At 45.8% G+C, this 21,092-nt stretch overlaps 1 protein-coding gene across 1 annotated transcript in view; it reads right to left on the reverse strand.

The window, feature by feature from the left end:
• lrriq1 (leucine-rich repeats and IQ motif containing 1) overlaps window positions 1-21,092 on the reverse strand; it is a 49,768-nt gene that overhangs the window by 23,138 nt on the left and 5,538 nt on the right. Inside the window, exons 10-19 of the mRNA XM_021580318.3 lie at window positions 18,030-18,180; window positions 14,778-14,971; window positions 10,618-10,745; window positions 9,409-9,482; window positions 8,848-8,941; window positions 5,045-5,230; window positions 2,931-3,443; window positions 2,371-2,563; window positions 1,326-1,451; window positions 627-734 (exon numbers count right to left, since the gene is read on the reverse strand). Of these exons, the coding sequence (XP_021435993.3) occupies window positions 627-734; window positions 1,326-1,451; window positions 2,371-2,563; window positions 2,931-3,443; window positions 5,045-5,230; window positions 8,848-8,941; window positions 9,409-9,482; window positions 10,618-10,745; window positions 14,778-14,971; window positions 18,030-18,180 (1,767 nt within the window). The remainder of the gene's footprint in view (window positions 1-626; window positions 735-1,325; window positions 1,452-2,370; window positions 2,564-2,930; window positions 3,444-5,044; window positions 5,231-8,847; window positions 8,942-9,408; window positions 9,483-10,617; window positions 10,746-14,777; window positions 14,972-18,029; window positions 18,181-21,092) is intronic.

Below are 21,092 nucleotides of genomic sequence, written 5' to 3' on the forward strand. Positions count from 1 at the left end.
AGACTATTATTGACCCTGGCACTATGGGAGCAAGCCCAGTGCTTCCCCTAATTAACAGGAAATGTGAGGGTCGAACACCTAAAACACAACCTTCCAGAAGTTTGCCCTTTTCTAAATAGTCTAAATGAGAATAGGAATTACAGAGGGTTCATTAAGATCCAGCGTTTCCATTCCCAGAAGACCCTAAAGTCAAAGTCACAACTTAAGTAGTCTTAAAAACATTTTAAAACCCTCTCCCTCCTCTCTGTCGAAGTGGTAAAGTGTTGAAATAGTTTATCCACCCCTTTGGAGATCACGTTAGCTAGTGTTAAAACATTAAGGCCTGGCTGGCGTGGAGGCAGCTGCCCCCCTTCAGCGAGCGCCAAGCAGAGCGGCTAGCTAAGGTGAGTCCTGCCTGCAACACTCATCCAAAGCAAAGAGCCAGGGAGAGATATCTAAGGAAAGAAAAAGGGCCCTGGCTCGTGTGAAAAATGACATCTGCTGATGATGCATAGGGTATTTCAGGCCTCCTAAAAGTAATTGTGTTTTTCAAGGTAATACATTTGAGGATTAATCAGTGAGCGCTGTGGTGGGTCCTGGAGGACTTTTTTCTTTTTTGGGGGTGGGGGTTCAGTGCTGTGTGTTACCTTTGGACCAAGCAGCTGGTCTGGGAACGGAGGAGGATGAAGGAGGGTTTTGGGAGGTGAATCGTCAGACAGCAGCGAAGTCATCATCCAGTCTCTCTCTAGTGCCATCTATTTACAAGCCAAAGGAGATGAGAATCACCTTTAGCGTGACACAACAACATTAACAGACTACCGCACTAGACATCAAGGTTTTTCTATTCCCTCCAAGGGTTTGGTGGTGAAGTGATTTTAAAGTAAACAGCAGATCATCATGTGATAGAGGTTTTGTTATGTTTAAATATTTGAGATGAGTGCTTCACGCATGCACGCACACACGCGAACAAACACACACACACACACACACACACACACACACACACACACACACACACACACACACTACATAGACACATTCTCAAGTGGATGGCATTTGAAGAGGACAGAGGGCAAGTGAACTTGTGGATGATGAAAGAAGAGCTAAAATGCCATTTATCATGTAGAATCTTCCAGTTTCCCCTGGCCTCAGTATAATGGGCAGTGTTCTTTAATAATCCTAATCCCCAGGGAATAGCCGAGTAGATGAGTGAGAGGACTAGGGGAAAGGGGAAACGTGCCGCTCTCCATTTTTCTGGGGGGCAAGGTCAACTTGATAGGGGGGTTGAGGTTCAGACCAGTCAACCCAGAGAGAGTCAGTCTGTAAAGTTTGTACCTACTGCTTACCTCATCAAAGACAAATTCATCCACGTTCACCTCCTCGAAGGCCTCGTGATCCCCGGGGTTGAAGCCCCGAGCCTGGGCCAGAGCAGCAGCCAGCCTCCTCCTCAGGGTGAAGCCTCTCCAAACCGCCTGGAGGAACGAAGGTACCAGAGGAAGAGCCATGAATCACAGAGAAAGTTAAATATTGTGTGTTATCCCATTAGGAAGATAAAACATGTTAACCTCTGTTTAATTGCTGAGTGATCTGCTGTTTGAACTCTATGTGACTTGGGCGCTAGGAGACAAATGGAGCGCCAGCGAGGGTTCTAAATCCTCAGAATTCCCAAAGGGATGACTTCACAAAGTGAGCGGTGCTGGAATCTGGAATCCTCACCGCTCCCACTACTGCAAATCTCTGGAATTTGATTAATCATTTTATCCCCCCACTGCCAAAGACTCCTCAAGGGCCCATCAAGTACAGAGGGAGAGAGAGAGAGAGAGAGGAGAGAGGGATGGGAGAGGAGGAAAAAAGGGGAGAGAGAGAGAGAGAGAGAGAGGGAGAGAGAGGGGAGAGAGGGATGGGAGAGGAGGAGAAAAGGGGAGAGAGAGAGAGAGAGAGAGGGAGAGGGGAGAGAGGGATGGGAGAGGAGGAGAAAAGGGGAGAGAGAGAGAGAGGGGAGAGGAGGAGAAAAGGGGAGAGAGAGGAGAGGGGACATTTCAAGAGAAGTGTCAGGTAGAATGTTTGATCTGTTGAATCATACGATAACCAAATTAAGCCTCAATATCATATAAGATCTGGACATATGATGTCTTTATTATTAATAAAAAATATATATTCTCAGAAACATGTTACTGGACCTCTATGACAAATGAGAAATTACATTTCTATAAAAACTGATCAACTCAAACTATCTATTTGTGGTATTGATCGAAGCAAGACAACGATTTCTGAGTAGACAGTCATGTATTTCCATAGAACCGTTTCAAAAACCTGTCAGCATGGCCAGTCTAATAGTTATGATAAAGAGTTCCAGGAAGTCACTAAAAGTTTCCTGTGACCCTGACTTACCTGGATGGCAGTGGCAGCGTAATCTGGTTCCAGACGGCTCTGCTCTGACCCAGTATGGCTGGGTCCTGTGTCTACTCTTCCCCTCTCTCTTCCTCTTCTTCCTCCTTGCTCCTCTCCTGGAGGTGGACGCAGCTGGATCCTCTGACGTCCTCTGTGTCCTCTCCAGTGGCACTGGATCACCACAGCTGCCATGCTGCTCCGAAAAAAGACACAAAAAGAGATACATAATGATATCATACCCTCAATCTCTTTGACCATGGGTGCGTCTGAAATAGCACCCTATTCCCTATGGTACATAGGTTGCCATTTAGGATGCAGAACACACATTTATTTCTGTCCAAACATCTGGCTTGCAGAGACTACAGAAGAGGAATCCAGCCTGTCTCGAACAAGCTTATATCAAAGATACAGCCTTCTTAATGATGACTGTGTGTCAGAGTGAATATGATGTTCAACATCGATCAACTGGAGGACACTCTAATGATGACAAATGCTCATTGGCAGAAACTAATAAAAGTAGAGAAACTATGAAAGAATTCATGAGTGAGGGAACACTTTACTTTTTGAGGTCCAGCTTGATGTGATCTTTGGGGAAGGGTGAACTGCTGGGCTTGGCAGTGGCATGGGACGTTTTTTCCTCGGAGAAGGTAGAGCTGGAACTTGTGTAACTAGCTGGCGTTGCTGGCTTCAACTCGGGCCTAGTGGACACAGTCCCTAGACTGCTGAATGATCTGTATGCTGGGGGGTGAGGCTGCTTTTCACTGTTGTCATTGGCTGGGCTGATGAGGGGAACCACATGTGGCCAGGTGTTTGTGTTTCCACTTCCAAAGGACTTATTTTCAGGTTGCTTCCTGTTCATGACACCACCATGTCTGTCCATACCCTCTACATCGAACTTTTCGGCAGGGATCCTGCTAACCCTGGCGGTGTCACTCCTGTGACTGTCATCTTGTTTGTCGGTGATGCTGGTGTCTCCATATTCGTGAGCGTATCTGTGCTCCTCAGCCAGCTGTACAGCTTCATCATGGAGCTGGAGGGAGAGCCTCAGAGCATCCAGGGGAGGGAGAGCACCGCTGCGCACACACAAACATATGCACACGTTCATATGAAGATCACATAACATTGGATGTTGTTCTAGGTTGTGTAACATACATTCCGTCCTCTCTCATACGAGGCCTACTAGATAAGCAATGGCTAACGTAGATACAAATGTCTGATGAATACCTACAAAAACAACAACACCTTTTTCATATTTGATCACCTTGTATCTGCATTGAAAAAATGGCTTACTTTTGGTCTGCAACAGGCTTGCCTTCACAGAGGGTCTATGGGTGTCAGTTCTGTAATCCCATATAATGTCTCTTTCATAGAGGGGATTAAGTTGGTACAAAGCCACCTCAATGGAAACTTAACGAGTCTATTAGCAACGCTTGGATCCGCTTCCCCCAATCTATCTAAGACCCTCAGGGCTCCTCATGGCTACTGGGTACACAGTATACGAACCTACACGGCCTGCCCACTAGCCTGAACAAGCCTTGCCTTCACAATGCCCCTGCTATTCAGCTAGAAGGGGGGTAAAGAGGGTGACCATATAGACAGTGACCTCGATTTCTCCTCCTCGTACCTGCCAGTTCACCACTGGGTCGAGCGGAAGGTGTATAACAGCAAAGGAAAACGGTGAATAGTCGGTAAGAAAATATACACTGTTTTCTATCTTAAAAGTTCAATTTAAGGTTGGATAAATAATAATTTATGCTATTAAACAATGAAGTTCATATTGTTTTGGCAGAGTGAAATGGGACGTGTGGAGGGCAGTTATATGAGGGGAAGTCAAATACCTGCTGTCCTGGGGCTACTAGCTACAGCAGTTCAAGCACATGATGGAACTGGAATGACACATTTTAATGGAAACTAACTGGGATTCATTCAGAAAGGTACTTCGACCCCATTTACACTATGTGAAATAAGGACGGCAATGTAACACTACAGATACACTGTCCATACACATAGAAACTTATAGAGAAAGTAAGGACATTTCAGATGAAATACCTTTAATTTCTCTCGGCAGTGTTGTAAAACTTTACACAGCAGGGTAAACCCCAGGATGTCTACATCATTTTACCAGCTTTACTAGACAGGCCTGAGCCACAGCCAGACTCTTCACCTCTCTAGACCTTGTCTGGCCCTGGGTCGAGACTTGAGCCAGGGGTTAACTGGCTGCGGTGGTCCCTGCCCTGCCCCCAGAAAGGCCCATTGTCCAACGCCCAGAGGGGGTGCATGGAGCATGGACAGGGGTGGAGAGGAGCGCACTGTGGTCCCCCCCGAGCCATGGGACTCCTTGGTCTCACCCATACTACTAGACACCACTGCGTTTCATCTTTTGTGAAACATAATTATGGTGAGGTCAGAAAGTTGAGCTGAGGGTTGACCACTGGTCTATATGTTGGTGGTCTGGTCTGTTTAGGGGTGTTAGTTAAGACTAGTGTCCTCAAACTACTTACAAAAACAGCTAAACATTGCCTTTCAGCTTTGGACACCCTGTGTATCAGTTATGCTAATAATACTAATATGCAGGTTAGAGTTTGTCTGTATGATGTTGCTATCCTACAGCATATGTGTAAGCTGAGCTGTCCAGCAGAAAAGCTGTCGAGAGTCTGTAGTAAGCTGCATGAACCTGAGTTGTGCCGTGTGGCTGTGCTGCAGTGTGTGGAGCTGCTGGAGCTGTGCCTGACAGAAGGCTAGAAAGCTGTTCTGAGGCAGCAGGGCCGTGACTAGACCAGGGCCAGGGAGCGCTGGAGAGGAGCCGACAGGCTGCCCGTCTATGGCCTGTAGACCCGGCACAGCCCTCTGCAGACTGGACCTGTGGAAGATAACATGGTGGGTTAATCAATAAAGATCATCGCTGGAGGCTATAGAATACCATACTAGGGTTCATGCTACTTGGTAGCATTTCAAAAAGTCAGGGCCTATACTCAGGGCCAATACTCAAAAAAGTCTACAACTATTTAGGGTGACAATTGCAGTCAGTAAATGTATTTTAAAAATCTCAACACAGTAACTATACCAGCATGTAACTCCAATGTAATAAACACATACGTTTTAGGCCCTGTCATGTAAAGTGCTCTCCATATAAAAAATGTAAAGGGTCAACCCATTTTCAGTTCAAATTGATTTGCCCCCAACTCGGATGTCTAAAGTGTACTATGATGTGCCAGTGGAGAGCCTCAGCTTGTTGTATCCAACAGTTTGTCAGAGAAGTCCTTAGGCAGAGTAGATACACCACCTTGAGAGAGCGAACAGGGATAAAATCCTAAAACGAGTTTGACATTTCAGGCCCAGCAGAATCAAAGTCATTTTCCTCCATGCGAAACAAGAAGTTTGGTTAGAGTCTTGATTTTCTCAAAGCAGAAGAATGTGATGACATGTTGAGCTGCAGATGAAAGACTTTGAGACTAAAGACTGGGCTTCAGGCTCTGGTTTTCTTTGTTTTTGTTGTTATTTTCCTTTTTTTCTCAACCACTAAAAGAGTGAGTGACTTAAGTTGTATCCAATGTATCCCAAATGGCACCCTATTCCCTATGTAGTGCACTGGTCAAAAGTAGTGCACTACATAGGGAATAGGGTGCCATTTGGGACACGGCCCTTAAGCTGAAGCAGCTGATGGTGGCCTGGCTGTGCTGTGAGGGGGATGGCTGCTGAGCTGTGTGTCTATGGGAGAGAGCGGTAACACCGGCCTGAGGCTAAGGATGTGCAAGCTGAGGAATCCCAAAAAATTTGCCAGCAGAGAAAATGGTCTCCAAAGCAAACTGCATGGCCAAATGTGGTCGATCGATGCCAATGTGAAAATGTAGAAAGAAACACATTAGGAAACGCATACAGTATTACTGAGCCGTGACAATTTACAAATAGAGTACATTTATACAGTATGAATGTTTTCTGTGATATGACAAATCTTTATCTGTAACTAATCTGTAATTATTAGTCTTTATGAAATGTTTAAATGTGAAAGTGTACTTATAAACAACAACTACTACTAACCTAAAGCAATTTATGTTCACAATAAATGTTTGGTTAGTATTTGCTTCTGGTCATTTTACCACAGGCGCTGTTGTTGTCAATATGAGCCTAAATCCAATACAAAATGTGCCAAAAGGATGAGAGCCTTTAGTTTAGTTTATCAACATCAGGCGCAAATCTGGCTTAAAAGATCCTTAAGAATGATGTTGGGGCAAGAACCCGCTGAACTACCTGTACTGTGCCACAAACATGACTCTAGGTCACAGGTTGTGCAGTACACTGTCAGAGTAATGGGGTTTTGATGAGCCCCACCTCACCCCTCTCTTTCTCTCACTCTCTCTCTCTCACACTCTCATATCTCTCTCTCACACACACACACACAAACAAGGATTAGATTCCAGCCCTACAGGCTTGTCGTCTGGCCGACCGGACCCTCTTGTAACAAAGCATAAACCATAATAAAGCCTTGATCCTCACATGAGCTCATTGACGTGAGGTGGGCATACACAATGCCTTTCATGGCTAAATGTTTTTGGGTGGAAAAAGACATGCTTTGCAATTACGTGCCATTGGTTATTTGTGTTTAACGTACAAGGTTCCAATGAAAGAACTCAGGAAATTAGCTTAAAATATGTCAGAATGCTGAACAATTTGACCTTCTTGGCTCATTTGAATAAATGTATTTACTAAGCGGAGCCCAGAGCCGTGGACATGCAGCTCCTTCTCTCTCTAACAATACAATGTTCCATCCTGGTCCTAGCTAGGCTCTCCAGCTGCGTCCTTCCCTCCATCCTATCCGTCTTTGTCCCTCTCCGTTTCGAACCTAAACCAACCTGGCTCTATATATTTCATTTAGTGAAGACTTCCTTGAAAACACAGGCTTTTAAAAGAGGTCTGATTAATCAGGCAGAGTGCTATCTTCTTCTCCTGGCTCAGGGCTGCTGGAAGTGTATTTCTTAGCAATCTCCATTTGGTGCTTTAGTTGAGTCGGTGTTATCGCTGGACTGCGATGAAAGGGCCAGGGGGAGAGTGGGGAAATACAGGGGGCTAATTCCACTGTTGGCATTGGAGGTTAGGTAAAGTTCATTGGGAATATTTATTCTCCATTGCGGCTAACGGTGGGGCACCCCAGGTAATAGAAACCCATATGTCTGGGTGGGTGCCGACTGCAAAAATGTATGTAGATAGAATGCATAATGTGGTGTACAGTACTACTACTGGTTGATTAGAATAACTATTCAGATATACAGTAGAGGTAGTGAAAAATAAAATTGTAGTTCTTTTAAGTGCTCAGTGGCACGTTTTTTACATGACTTGGGCGAGGTAAGGGTAGTAGGCTACTGGTATTATTAAATCCTGTCGTAACAGTTCTTGAGAGATCCAAGCATCATCTTTTAGGCTAATGCTATGACTAGACGGACCTTAACATTTAAAAAAATATATTTGTAATTTCACACTTCATAAAAGTTAAGCATGGTTTGTCGGTCATAAACTGTTAAGACCACTAATGACCACGTGTAATGCCGAAACGATGAAATCTAGCTAGACTACCGGTAATTGAAGTTAAGTGCTCTAGCTAGCACACATTTTTCATATCAACTCATTTGGACCCCCCACTTAAATGTACATGAGGAAAATGTTTTGGCACTGTAAGTGAATGAGCAAATTGATATTGAATACTTAATAGATTTTTCCGTTGAATAAATATTTTGGGAACTACTGACACTCAGTGCTACAGAGGTTGCGCGGTGCGGCGGTGCGGATATCGCTGGCTCGTTGGCTAATCCAATAGCATTCCCAGATTGCTAGGCTAATCCTGGGATGTGGACAGGAAGCACTTGTGTTCTGGTGGAATGTTTATTCTACCTTAGTCACCACAGCCAACATCCTCCTCCAGACTGGGCTCACGTTCTGCGACAGGAGGGATTATATGAAATGGCAGTGACTTGGTATTCCCGTTGGTATGTAACCTAACTTCTCACATCCGCCCCAGCAGGGATATTCCAGAACAAAGCTAGAGAAGTTAATTGTGTCTGTCTGTCTCTCTAAACATCCATTTTAAAACCATTTTAATTACATTTTTCAACTAATCGTTGCAATGTTGATGACTGGGAATGCATTATATGACCACAGGAGATTGGTGGAGCGTTAATTGGGGAGAACGGCTCGTGGTAATAACTGGAGCGGAATTAGTGGAATGGTATCAAATACATCAAACGCATGGTTTCCAGATGTTTGATGCCATTCCATTTGCTCCGTTACGGCCATTATTATGAGCCGTTCTCCCCTCAACAGCCTCCACTGTTATGTACCTGTTATGATGCAGCGTCCAAGTACAGTGTTACCGTATAAGGTGATGTGTGTATGACAACATTGCTTTCTTCCACTGGTGCATGCAACCCAGGGCTTGTCGCTCATACATATTCACATATTTTGTGTTTCTCATTGGGCTTGCCCTACCTCCACATGGACTCTTGCTGAAGGGGATTCCCAGTGAGATGGACCTCTCGGAGGAGTGGACATCCCTGCAGACTCTCACACAGGTTCTGCAGCTCTACAACAGTCAGGCAGAGCAGCAGAGGCCTGAGCTTATGGTTTTACATCGCACAGAGGCAGAGCAGCAGAGGCCTGAGCTTATGGTTTTACATCGCACAGAGGCAGAGCAGCAGAGGCCTGAGCTTATAGTTTTCCCTGTCTATATATCACTATCGCTGGTACCTGATCTTGTTATGGAGACTGTATCTTTATCTACTGCTGGATCCCCTGACATTTACTGGATGGAGGTGCATCGCATTCCCCAGATGTGTGACATTATGCATATCGTAGACATAGGTATTACCATAGATCCACACTTAAAATGCTCCCTCTCACTCACATAGAGAGGCACATAGCAGAATAATATGAATGGAATAGCATGAAACTACAGTATGTAAATGAAATAACAACATGACAACTGAAATATTTGGATCAAAAGTTTTTGGGACATCAAAAGTTACATTTAAAAAAATAATAAACCATTACCTAAGAGGCAGTTGTCTCTGATGTCCAGCTTCTCCAGTGACACAAAATGACACAGTGATGGCAGTTGTGTTATACTGCAAAACACAAATTAGAAAATACATGTAATACACTGTAATGGAATACTGTAATTTATACAGTCCTTTTAGGTATTATCAACAGTAAAAAAAATTACTTGTTACTTCAGCATACTGTATATTATAGTGCATTTTGGGAAAAGTGCTGTATTTCGAATGGTACTGTAATTCCATCCCACAGAAAACAGTATCTTTGGAGCGCCAAAAACCTTTTGACCATTAGTGGGTGAATGGTATTGCTGTTTCTGTCTCATTAACATGTTTTGAGGCGTGCCTTGTAAGAGCCTATATTTGTTGCACCCATGAGTGAGAATGCTGTACCAATTTAACTCATATGTGGTTATAGTGCCCCATGACATTTAAAATGTATAGGGGACAGATTTGAGTGGCATCAAGACCTAAAACTTAAATGGTTGAGCATTTTGCCATGTCCTTCAGGTCTGTGTTGCTCTGTAGTCGCTGCCAGTTTGGAAGCTTTTGTTAAGGCCTCTAGATGTGCAAATGATATAAAACACAAAATATTCATTAATGTACTGTAATGTGTAAACACTTTACCTAGCCCAATTACAGTAAAATACTGTGAAATACAAACCCCTCATCTCAATGAATTTCAATCATTCATCAATTAATTCATTCCGATTACGATAGCATTTACTTTTTTTTTTTACAGTATATTACAGTCAATTTTACAATATTGTACTGTGTATCATTACAGAGTACTTGCTTTGATACCGTATTTATATTATAGTGGGTGCACTGTAATATGAAATACCGAAATTTACTTGCCACCGAGCTGCCTGCAAGATACTGTTAAATTCATGGCAAGCCCTTTACAGTGTATTTACCAATCATTCAGCAACATTACATTGGTTTTCTTAAATCTTACAAATGTTATCACAAACACTGAATTACTTACATGTAGCTAGTACATTTTAAACTGGCCTAGTCATTGGCATTGGATGCACTGGATTTTTTAAAATCTTTTATTCAACCATAGAAGTCACATTGAGATTTACATAACCTTTTTTTTTCTTTTTTTTAAGTGAGCCCAGGCTAAGAGAGCAGCATACATATAGTTACACAACACAACATAAAACATAACAATGGCATCAGATGGAATGCCATGTGATGTTACCTGTTTTGGGCCCCAGAGAGGAGCTGCATCAGGGGGAGCCAGCAGGCTGTCAGGCCCTCCAGTGAGGAGATGCTGTTGTCCTCCAGATGGAGCTCCACCAGGAGGACTTGGTTCCTCAGACTGGGTAGCTGGGGGAAAGAGAAAGGGGCAGGAGGGAGGTAGAGAGACCGACAGCGAGAGAGATAAGGAGAGAGACACAGAGAGACAGAGAAAGATAAAGAAAGAATGAGAGACAGAAAAAGAGAAAGAGAGAGTGATAGAGTGAGTTTACCTACAGTGGCAAGAAAAAGTATGTGAACCCTTTGGAATTACCTGGATTTCTGCATAAATTAGTCATAACAATTGATCTGATCTTCATCTTAGTCACAACAATAGACAAACACAGTCTGCTTGAACTAATAACACACAAATTATTGTATTTTTCATGTCCATATTGAATACATCATTTAAACGTTCACTAATGACTTTTCCAACAGATAATTGGAGTCAGGAGTCAGCTAACCTGGAGTCCAATCAATGAGACGAGATTGGAGATGTTGGTTAGAGCTGCCCTGTCCTATAATAAACACTCACAAAATGTGAGTTTGCTATTCACAAGAAGCATTGCCTGATGTGAACCATGCCTCAAACAAAAGAGATCTCAGAAGACCTAAGATTAAGAATTTTAGATTTGCATAAAGCTGGAAAGGGTTACAAAAGTATCTCTAAAAGCCTTGATGTTCATCAGTCCATGGTAAGACAAATTGTCTATAAATGGAGAAAGTTCAGCACTGTTGCTACTTTCCCTAGGAATTGCTGTCCTGCAAAGATGACTGAAAGAGCACAGTGCAAAATGCTCAATGAGGTTAAAAAGAATCCTAGTGTCAGCTGAAGACTTACAGAAATCTCTGGAACATGGTAACATCTCTGTTGACGAGTCTACAGTACGTAAAACACTAAACAAGAATGGTGTTCATGGAAGGACACCACAGAAGAAGCCACTGCTGTCCAAAAAAAACATAGGCGCACGTCTGAAGTTCACAAAAGAGCACCTGGATGTTCTACAGCTCATCTGGCAAAATATTCTATGGACAGATTAAACTAAAGTTGAGTTGTTTGGAAGCAACACACAACACTATTTGTAGAGAAAAAAATGGCACAGCACACCGAACATCAAAACATCATCCCAACTGTAAAGTATGGTGGAGGGAGCATCATGGTTTGGGGCTGCTTTGCTGCCTAAGGGCCTGGACAGCTTGCTATCATCAACGGAAAAATGAATTCCCAAGTTTATCAAGACAATTTGCAGGAGAATGTAAGGCTATCTGTCCGCCAATTGAAGCTCAACAGAAGTTGGGTGATGCAACAGGACAACGACCCAAAACACAGAGATAAATCAACAACAGAATGGCCTCAACAGAAGAAAATACGCCTTCTGGAGTGGCCCAGTCCTGACCTCAACCCGATTTAAAATGCTGTGGCATGACCTCGAGAGCGGTTCACACCAGACATCGTAAGAATATTGCTGAACTGAAACAGTTTTGTAAAGATGAATGGTCCAAAATTCCTCCTGACCGTTGTGCAGGTATGATCCGCAACTACAGAAAACGTTTGGTTGAGGTTATTGCTGCCAAAGAAGGGTCAACCAGTTATTAAATCCAAGGGTTCACATACTTTTCCCACCAACACTGTGAATGTTTACATGGTGTGTTCAATAAAGACATGAAAACGTATACTTGTTTGTGTGTTATTAGTTTAAGCAGACCGTGTTTGTCTATTGTTGTGACTTAGATGAAGATCAAATCAAATTTTATGACTAATTTATGCAGAAATCCAGATAATTCCAAAGGGTTCACATACTTGTTTTTGCCACTGTAGCTACTGGTGCTGCTGACAGGTACTACTGGTGATGCTGACAGGTACTACTGGTTCTGCTGACAGGCACTACTGGTGCTGCTGACAGGTACTACTGGTGCTGCTGACAGGTACTACTGGTGCTGCTGACAGGTACTACTGGTTCTGCTGACAGGCACTACTGGCGCTGCTGACAGGTACTGCTGATGCTGCAGATAGATACTATTGGTGCTGCTGAAAGGTACTACTGGTGCTGCTGACAGGCACTACTGGTGCTGCTGATAGGTACAATTGGTGCTGCTGTCAGGCACTACTGGTGCTGCTGATAGATACCATTGGTGCTGCTGACAGGTACTACTGGTGATGCTGACAGGCACTACTGGTGCTTCTGACAGGTACAACTGGTGCTGCTAACAGGTACTACTGGTGCTGCTGACAGGTACTATTGGTGCTGCTGATAGATACCATTGGTGCTGCTGACAGGTACTACTGGTGATGCTGACAGGCACTACTGGTGCTTCTGACAGGTACAACTGGTGCTGCTAACAGGTACTACTGGTGCTGCTGACAGGTACTATTGGTGCTGCTGATAGATACCATTGGTGCTGCTGACAGGTACTACTGGTGATGCTGACAGGCACTACTGGTGCTTCTGACAGGTACAACTGGTGCTGCTGATAGATACTATTGGTGCTGCTGTCAGGCACCACTGGTGCTGCTGATATATACTATTGGTGCTGCTGTCAGGCACTACTGGTGCTGCTGACAGGCACTACTGGTGCTGCTATTAGATACTATTGGTGCTGCTGACAAGAACTACTGGTGCTGCTGATAGATACTACTGGTGCTGCTGACAGGCACTACTGGTGCTGCTAATAGATATTATTGGTGCTGCTAACAGGTACTACTGGTGCTGCTGACAGGAACTACTGGTGCTGCTGATAGATACTACTGGTGCTGCTGACAGGCACTACTGGTGCTGCTGATAGATACTATTGGTGCTGCTGACAGGCACTACTGGTGCTGCTGACAGGCACTACTGGTGCTGCTGATAGATACTACTGGTGCTGCTGACAGGCACTACTGGTGCTGCTGATAGATACTATTGGTGCTGCTAACAGGTACAACTGGTGCTGCTGACAGGAACTACTGGTGCTACTGATATATACTACTGGTGCTGCTGACAGGCACTACTGGTGCTGCTGACAGGCACTACTGGTGCTGCTGATAGATACTATTGGTGCTGCTAACAGGTACTACTGGTGCTGCTGACAGGTACTAGTGGTGCTGCTGATAGATACCATTGGTGCTGCTGGCAGGTACTACTGGTGATGCTGACAGGCACTACTGGTGCTTCTGACAGGTACTACTGGTGCTGCTGATAGATACTATTGGTGCTACTGACAGATACTATTGGTGCTACTGACAGATACTATTGGTGCTGTTGATAGATACCATTGGTGCTGCTGACACTACTGGTGATGCTGACAGGCACTACTGGTGCTTCTGGCAGGTACTACTGGTGCTGCTGATAGATACTATTGGTGCTGCTGACAGGTACTATTAGTGCTGCTGATAGATACTATTGTTGCTGCTGACAGGTATTACTGGTGCTGCTGACAGGTACTATTGGTGCTGCTAACATATACCATTGGTGCTGCTGACAGGCACTACTTGTGCTGCTGATATATACTATTGGTGCTGCTGATAGATACTATTGGTGCTGCTGTTGGATACTACTGGTGCTGCTGTTGGATACTATTGGTGCTGCTAACATATACCATTGGTGCTGCTGACAGGCACTACTTGTGCTGCTGATATATACTATTGGTGCTGCTGATAGATACTATTGGTGCTGCTGTTGGATACTATTGGTGCTGCTGTTGGATACTACTGGTGCTGCTGTTGGATACTATTGGTGCTGCTGTTGGATACTATTGGTGCTGCTGTTGGATACTATTGGTGCTGCTGTTGGATACTATTGGTGCTGCTGTTGGATACTACTGGTGCTGCTAACAGGTACTACTGTTGCTGCTGATAGATACTATTGGTGTTGCTGATAGATACTATTGGTGCTGCTTTTGGATACTACTGGTGCTGCTAACAGGTACTACTGGTGCTGCTGATAGATACTATTGGTGCTGGTGTTGGATACTACTGGTGCTGCTAACAGATACTATTTGTGCTGTTAACAGGTACTACAGGTGCTGCTGATATTTTTCCTTAAAATCCATCATGCAGGATTAATGTCGGTAGCACTTTAATTAGTTTATTCTATTACTTTCCTGGTAGTTAGGCCTACATGGTATACTGACTATGTATTTTACCTCAATGAGATTGTTTCCCGTCAGGTCCAGGGTGTTGAGCAGAGCACAGTTGTCCAGGCCCTCTACACTGGACAGATGGTTGTGAGACAAGTCCAGGTGTAGCAGCGTGTACACCTCTCTCAGTCCTCTAGTACTGATCAGCTGGTTGTGGTCCAACAATAACTTCTGCAGCCTCTTCAATGGCTCCAGACCACCTTTATAGGAGAAGAAGAAAAATAAAGACAAAGAATTTTCCTTACATTAGTATGTTTCAGTATGTAAAGTAGTAGATAATGGCATGCTTCATTTGCATACCCAAAGAGTTATGGGGCAGAACAAAATCAGATTGTGGAACTGTGAGGGGTTGAAGTAGGATTCAAATGAACCAAAGAAGATCTAATTTCAGTGTGTGGCCAAGGTTACCGTTTTAGTAACTTTCAAAGCTAAACTGCCAATATAAAAGCATTCACAATCTTCTCAGGCAGTTAATATCTATTCATGACTTGAGGCCTGGCTCCTGGTCTGTTATTCACAGTAACTAAGTCACATTTAAATATATACTGAGCAGGGGATCAAAAGAAGAGGTACACTGCTCCCTAGTGGATAGCAGTGGTTACAACTAGCCATGAAGTACACTGTAACTGTAGAGCAGGCAGGGGTGTGAGTCAAACCACACATCTGGAAGGCTGCACAGTCTATTGATTTCCATCCTTGCCTTTTAATCATTGTCTAATTTAGACCTGTATGGGGTGCTGATAAAAATTCAAAATTCACACTGAGTTTTCCACACTCTGTATAGGACATCTATGAGCTCAGTTTACTGATGCGATGGGGACCTGACCTCAGCTTACTGATGCAGTAAGCTCAGTTTACCGATGCGGTGGGGACCTGAGCTCAGCTTACTGATGTGATGGGGACCTGACCTCAGTTTACCGATGCAGTGGGGACCTGACCTCAGCTTACCGATAGAGTGGGGACCTGACCTCAGCTTACTGATGCAGTGGGGACCTGACCTCAGCTTACTGATGCAGTGGGGACCTGACCTCAGCTTACCGATAGAGTGGGGACCTGGCCTCAGCTTACTGATGCAGTGGGGACCTGACCTCAGCTTACTGATGCGATGGGGACCTGACCTCAGCTTACTGATGCGATGGGGACCTGACCTCAGCTTACTGATGCGGTGGGGACCTGACCTCAGCTTACCGATGCGGTGGGGACCTGACCTCAGCTTACCGATGCAGTGGGGACCTGACCTCAGCTTACCGATGCAGTGGGGACCTGACCTCAGCTTACTGATGCGGTGGGGACCTGACCTCAGCTTACCGATGCGGTGGGGACCTGACCTCAGCTTACCGATGCAGTGGGGACCTGAGCTCAGCTTACCGATGCAGTGGGGACCTGACCTCAGCTTACCGATGCGGTGGGGACCTGACCTCAGCTTACCGATGCAGTGGGGACCTGAGCTCAGCTTACCGATGGGGTGGGAACCTGACCTCAGCTAACCGATAGGGACCTGAGCTCAGCTTACCGATGCGGTGGGGACCTGACCTCAGCTTAACGATGCAGTGGGGACCTGACCTCAGCTTACCGATGCAGTGGGGACCTGAGCTCAGCTTACCGATACAGTGGGGACCTGAGCTCAGCTTACCGATGCGGTGGGGACCTGACCTCAGCTTACCGATGGGGTGGGAACCTGACCTCAGCTAACCGATAGGGACCTGAGCTCAGCTTACCGATGCGGTGGGGACCTGACCTCAGCTAACCGATAGGGACCTGAGCTCAGCTTACCGATGCGGTGGGGACCTGAGCTCAGCTTACTGATGCGATGGGGACCTGAGCTCTGCTTACGGATGCGATGGGGACCTGAGCTCAGCTTACGGATGCAGTGGGGCCCTGACTTCAGCTTACTGATGTGATGGGGACCTGACCTCAGCTTACTGATGCAGTGGGGACCTGAGCTCAGCTTACCGATGCAGTGGGGACCTGACCTCAGCTTACTGATGTGATGGGGACCTGACCTCAGCTTACCGATGCGGTGGGGACCTGACCTCAGCTTACCGATGCAGTGGGGACCTGAGCTCAGCTTACCGATAGAGTGGGGACCTGAGCTCAGCTTACCGATGCAATGGGGACCTGACCTCAGCTTACCGATGCGGTGGGGACCTCAGCTTACCGATGCGATGGGGACCTGACCTCAGCTTACCGATGCAGTGGGGACCTGAGATCAGCTTACCGATGCAGTGGGGACCTGACCTCAGCTTACCGATACAGTGGGGACCTGAGCTCAGCTTACCGATGCGGTGGGGACCTGACCTCAGCTTACCGATGGGGTGGGAACCTGACCTCAGCTAACCGATAGGGACCTGAGCTCAGCTTACCGATGCGGTGGGGACCTGACCTCAGCTAACCGATAGGGACCTGAGCTCAGCTTACCGATGCAGTGGGGACCTGAGCTCAGCTTACTGATGCGATGGGGACCTGAGCTCTGCTTACGGATGCGATGGGGACCTGAGCTCAGCTTACGGATGCAGTGGGGCCCTGACTTCAGCTTACTGATGTGATGGGGACCTGACCTCAGCTTACTGATGCAGTGGGGACCTGAGCTCAGCTTACCGATGCAGTGGGGACCTGACCTCAGCTTACTGATGTGATGGGGACCTGACCTCAGCTTACCGATGCGGTGGGGACCTGACCTCAGCTTACCGATGCAGTGGGGACCTGAGCTCAGCTTACCGATGCAGTGGGGACCTGAGCTCAGCTTACCGATGCAGTGGGGACCTGACCTCAGCTTACTGATGCAGTGGGGACCTGAGCTCAGCTTACCGATGCAGTGGGGACCTGACCTCAGCTTACCGATGCAGTGGGGACCTGAGCTCAGCTTACCGATACAGTGGGGACCTGACCTCAGCTTACCGATGCAGTGGGGACCTGAGCTCAGCTTACCGATACAGTGGGGACCTGACCTCAGCTTACCGATGCGGTGGGGACCTGACCTCAGCTTACTGATGCAGTGGGGACCTGACCTCAGCTTACCGATGCGGTGGGGACCTGACCTCAGCTTACCGATGCGGTGGGGACCTGACCTCAGCTTACTGATGCAGTGGGGACCTGACCTCAGCTTACCGATGCGGTGGGGACCTGACCTCAGCTTACTGATGCAGTGGGGACCTGAGCTCAGCTTACCGATGCAGTGGGGACCTGACCTCAGCTTACCGATGCGGTGGGGACCTGACCTCAGCTTATCGATGCAGTGGGGACCTGACCTCAGCTTACCGATGCGGGTGATGGAGTTGTGCGAGAGCTCCAGAACGTCCAGATCCACAGCACCAGCCAGACCATGGATGGATGTCAGACGGTTCCGGCCAAGTCGAAGAACTTGGAGGTTAGCCAGATTCTCACAGTCCACAAACGTGATTGAGTTGTCCTATACAGACATAACAATCAAAATATGTCTGAGTTTTCAAATACCAAGGATTTTATACTTTTACATGCTGATTTGATCACTGTGAGAGACAGTATGCAGTGTTGTGTGTATATAATACTATGTAGCTAAAATATACTATGTAACACATACGCTAAGTGTAGAAAACATTATGAACACCTGCTCTTTCAATGACCAGGTGAATCCAGGTAAAAGCAATGATTCCTTATTGATGTCACTTGTTAAATCCACTACAAATCAGTGTATATGCAGGGGAGGAGACAGGTTAAAGAAGGATTTTTAAGCCTTGAGTCCAATGAGACATAAATTGTGTATGTGTGCCATTCAGAGGGTGAATGGACAAGACAAAATATTTAAGTGACTTTGAACGGGGTATGGTAGTAGGTGCCAGGTGCACCGGTTTGTGTAAAGAACTGCAATGCTGCTGGGACTTTCACGCTCAACAGTTTCCCGTGTGTATCAAGAATGGTCTGCCACCCAAAGGACATCCAGCCAACTTGTCAGACATATACACTGCTCAAAAAAATAAAGGGAACACTTAAACAACACAATGTAACTCCAAGTCAATCACACTTCTGTGAAATCAAACTGTCCGCTTAGGAAGCAACACTGATTGACAATACATTTCACATGCTGTTGTGCAAATGGAATAGACAACAGGTTGAAATTATAGGCAATTAGCAAGACACCCCCAATAAAGGAGTGGTTTTACAGGTTTTACCACAGACCACTTCTCAGTTCCTATGCTTCCTGGCTGATGTTTTGGTCACTTTTGAATGCTGGCGGTGCTTTCACTCTAGTGGTAGCATGAGACAGAATCTACAACCCACACAAGTGGCTCAGGTAGTGCAGCTCATCCAGGATGGGACATCAATGCGAGCTGTGGCAAGAAGGTTTGCTGTGTCTGTCAGCGTAGTGTCCAGAGCATGGAGGCGCTACCAGGAGACAGACCAGTACATCAGGAGACGTGGAGGAGGCCGTAGGAGGGCAACAACCCAGCAGCAGGACCGCTACCTCTGCCTTTGTGCAAGGAGGAGCACTAACAGAGCCCTGCAAAATGACCTCCAGCAGGACACAAATGTGCATGTGTCTGCTCAAACGGTCAGAAACAGACTCCATGAGGGTGGTATGAGGGCCCGACGTCCACAGGTGGGGGTTGTGCTTACAGCCCAACACCGTGCAGGACGTTTGGTATTTGCCAGAGAACACCAAGATTGGCAAATTCGCAACTGGCGCCCTGTGCTCTTCACAGATGAAAGCAGGTTCACACTGAGCACGTGACAGATGTGACAGAGTCTGGAGACGCCGTGGAGAACGTCCTCCAGCATGACCGGTTTGGCGGTGGGTCAGTCATGGTGTGGGGTGGCATTTCTTTGGGGGGGCGCACAGCCCTCATGTGCTCGCCAGAGGTAGCCTGACTGCCATTAGGTACCGAGATGAGATCCTCAGACCCCTTGTGCTGGTGTGGTTGGCCCTGGGTTCCTCTGGGTTCCTCCTAATGCAATACAATGCTAGACCTCATGTGGCTGGAGTGTGTCAGCAGTTCCTGCAAGAGGAAGGCATTGATGCTATGGACTGGCCCACCCGTTCCCCAGACCTGAATCCAATTGAGCACATCTGGGACATCATGTCTCGCTCCATCCACCAACGCTGCCACGTTGCACCACAGACTGTCCAGGAGTTGGCGGATGCTTTAGTCCAGGTATGGGAGGAGATCCCTCAGGAGACCATCCACCACCTCATCAGGAGCATGCCCAGGCGTTGTAGGGAGGTCATACAGGCATGTGGAGGCCACACACACTACTGAGCCTCATTTTGACTTGTTTTAAGGACATTACATCAAAGTTGGATCAGCCTGTAGTGTGGTTTTCCACTTTAATTTTGAGTGTGACTCCAAATCCAGACCTCCAGATCCCATCCAGATGGGTTGATAAATTTGATTTCCATTGATAATTTTTGTGTGATTTTGTTGTCAGCACATTCAACTATGTAAAGAAAAAAGTATTTAATAAGAATATTTCATTCATTCAGATCTAGGATGTGTTATTTTAGTGTTCCCTTTATTTTTTTGAGCAGTGTAGATAGATATACAGTTAAAGTCGGAAGTTTACATATACCTTAGCCAAATACATTTAAACTCAGTTTTCACAATTCCTGATATTTAATCCTAGTAAAAATGCTCTGTTTTAGGTCATTACGATCACCACTATTTTAAGAATGTGAAATGTCAGAATAATTTATTTCAGCTTATATTTCTTTCATCATATTCCCAGTGGGTCAGAACTTACATATACTCAATTAGTATTTGTTAGCATTGCCTTTCAATTGTTTAACTTGGGTCAAACGTTTCAGGTTCCACAAGCTTCCCACAATAAGTTGGGTGAATTTTGGCCCATTTCTACTGACAGAGCTGGTGTACCTGAATCAGGTTCGTAGGCCTCCTTGCTCGCACACTCTTTTTCAGTTCTGCCAACAAATTTTCTATAGGATTGAGGTCAGGGCTTTGTGATGGCCACTCCAATACCTTGACTTTGTTGTCCTTAAGCCATTTTGCCACAACTTTGGAAGTATGCTTAGGGTCATTGTCCATTTGGGCGACCAAGTTTCAACTTCCTGACTGATGTCTTGAGATGTTGCTTCAATATATCCACATCATTTTCCTTCCTCATGCCATCTATTTTGTGAAGTGCACCAGTCCCTCCTGCAACAAAGCACCCCCACAACATGATGCTGCCACCCCTGTGTTTCACGGTTGGGATGGTGTTTTTTGGCTTGCAAGCCTCCCCCTTTTTCCTCCAAACACAACGATGGTCATTATGGCCAAACGGTTCTATTTTTGTTTCATCAGACTAGAGGACATTTCTCCAAAAAGTATGATCTTTGTCCCCATTAAT

This window comes from Oncorhynchus mykiss, chromosome 2 (assembly GCF_057628025.1).
Source record: "Oncorhynchus mykiss isolate SJ-2025 chromosome 2, ASM5762802v1, whole genome shotgun sequence".
Lineage (NCBI taxonomy): Eukaryota > Metazoa > Chordata > Actinopteri > Salmoniformes > Salmonidae > Oncorhynchus > Oncorhynchus mykiss.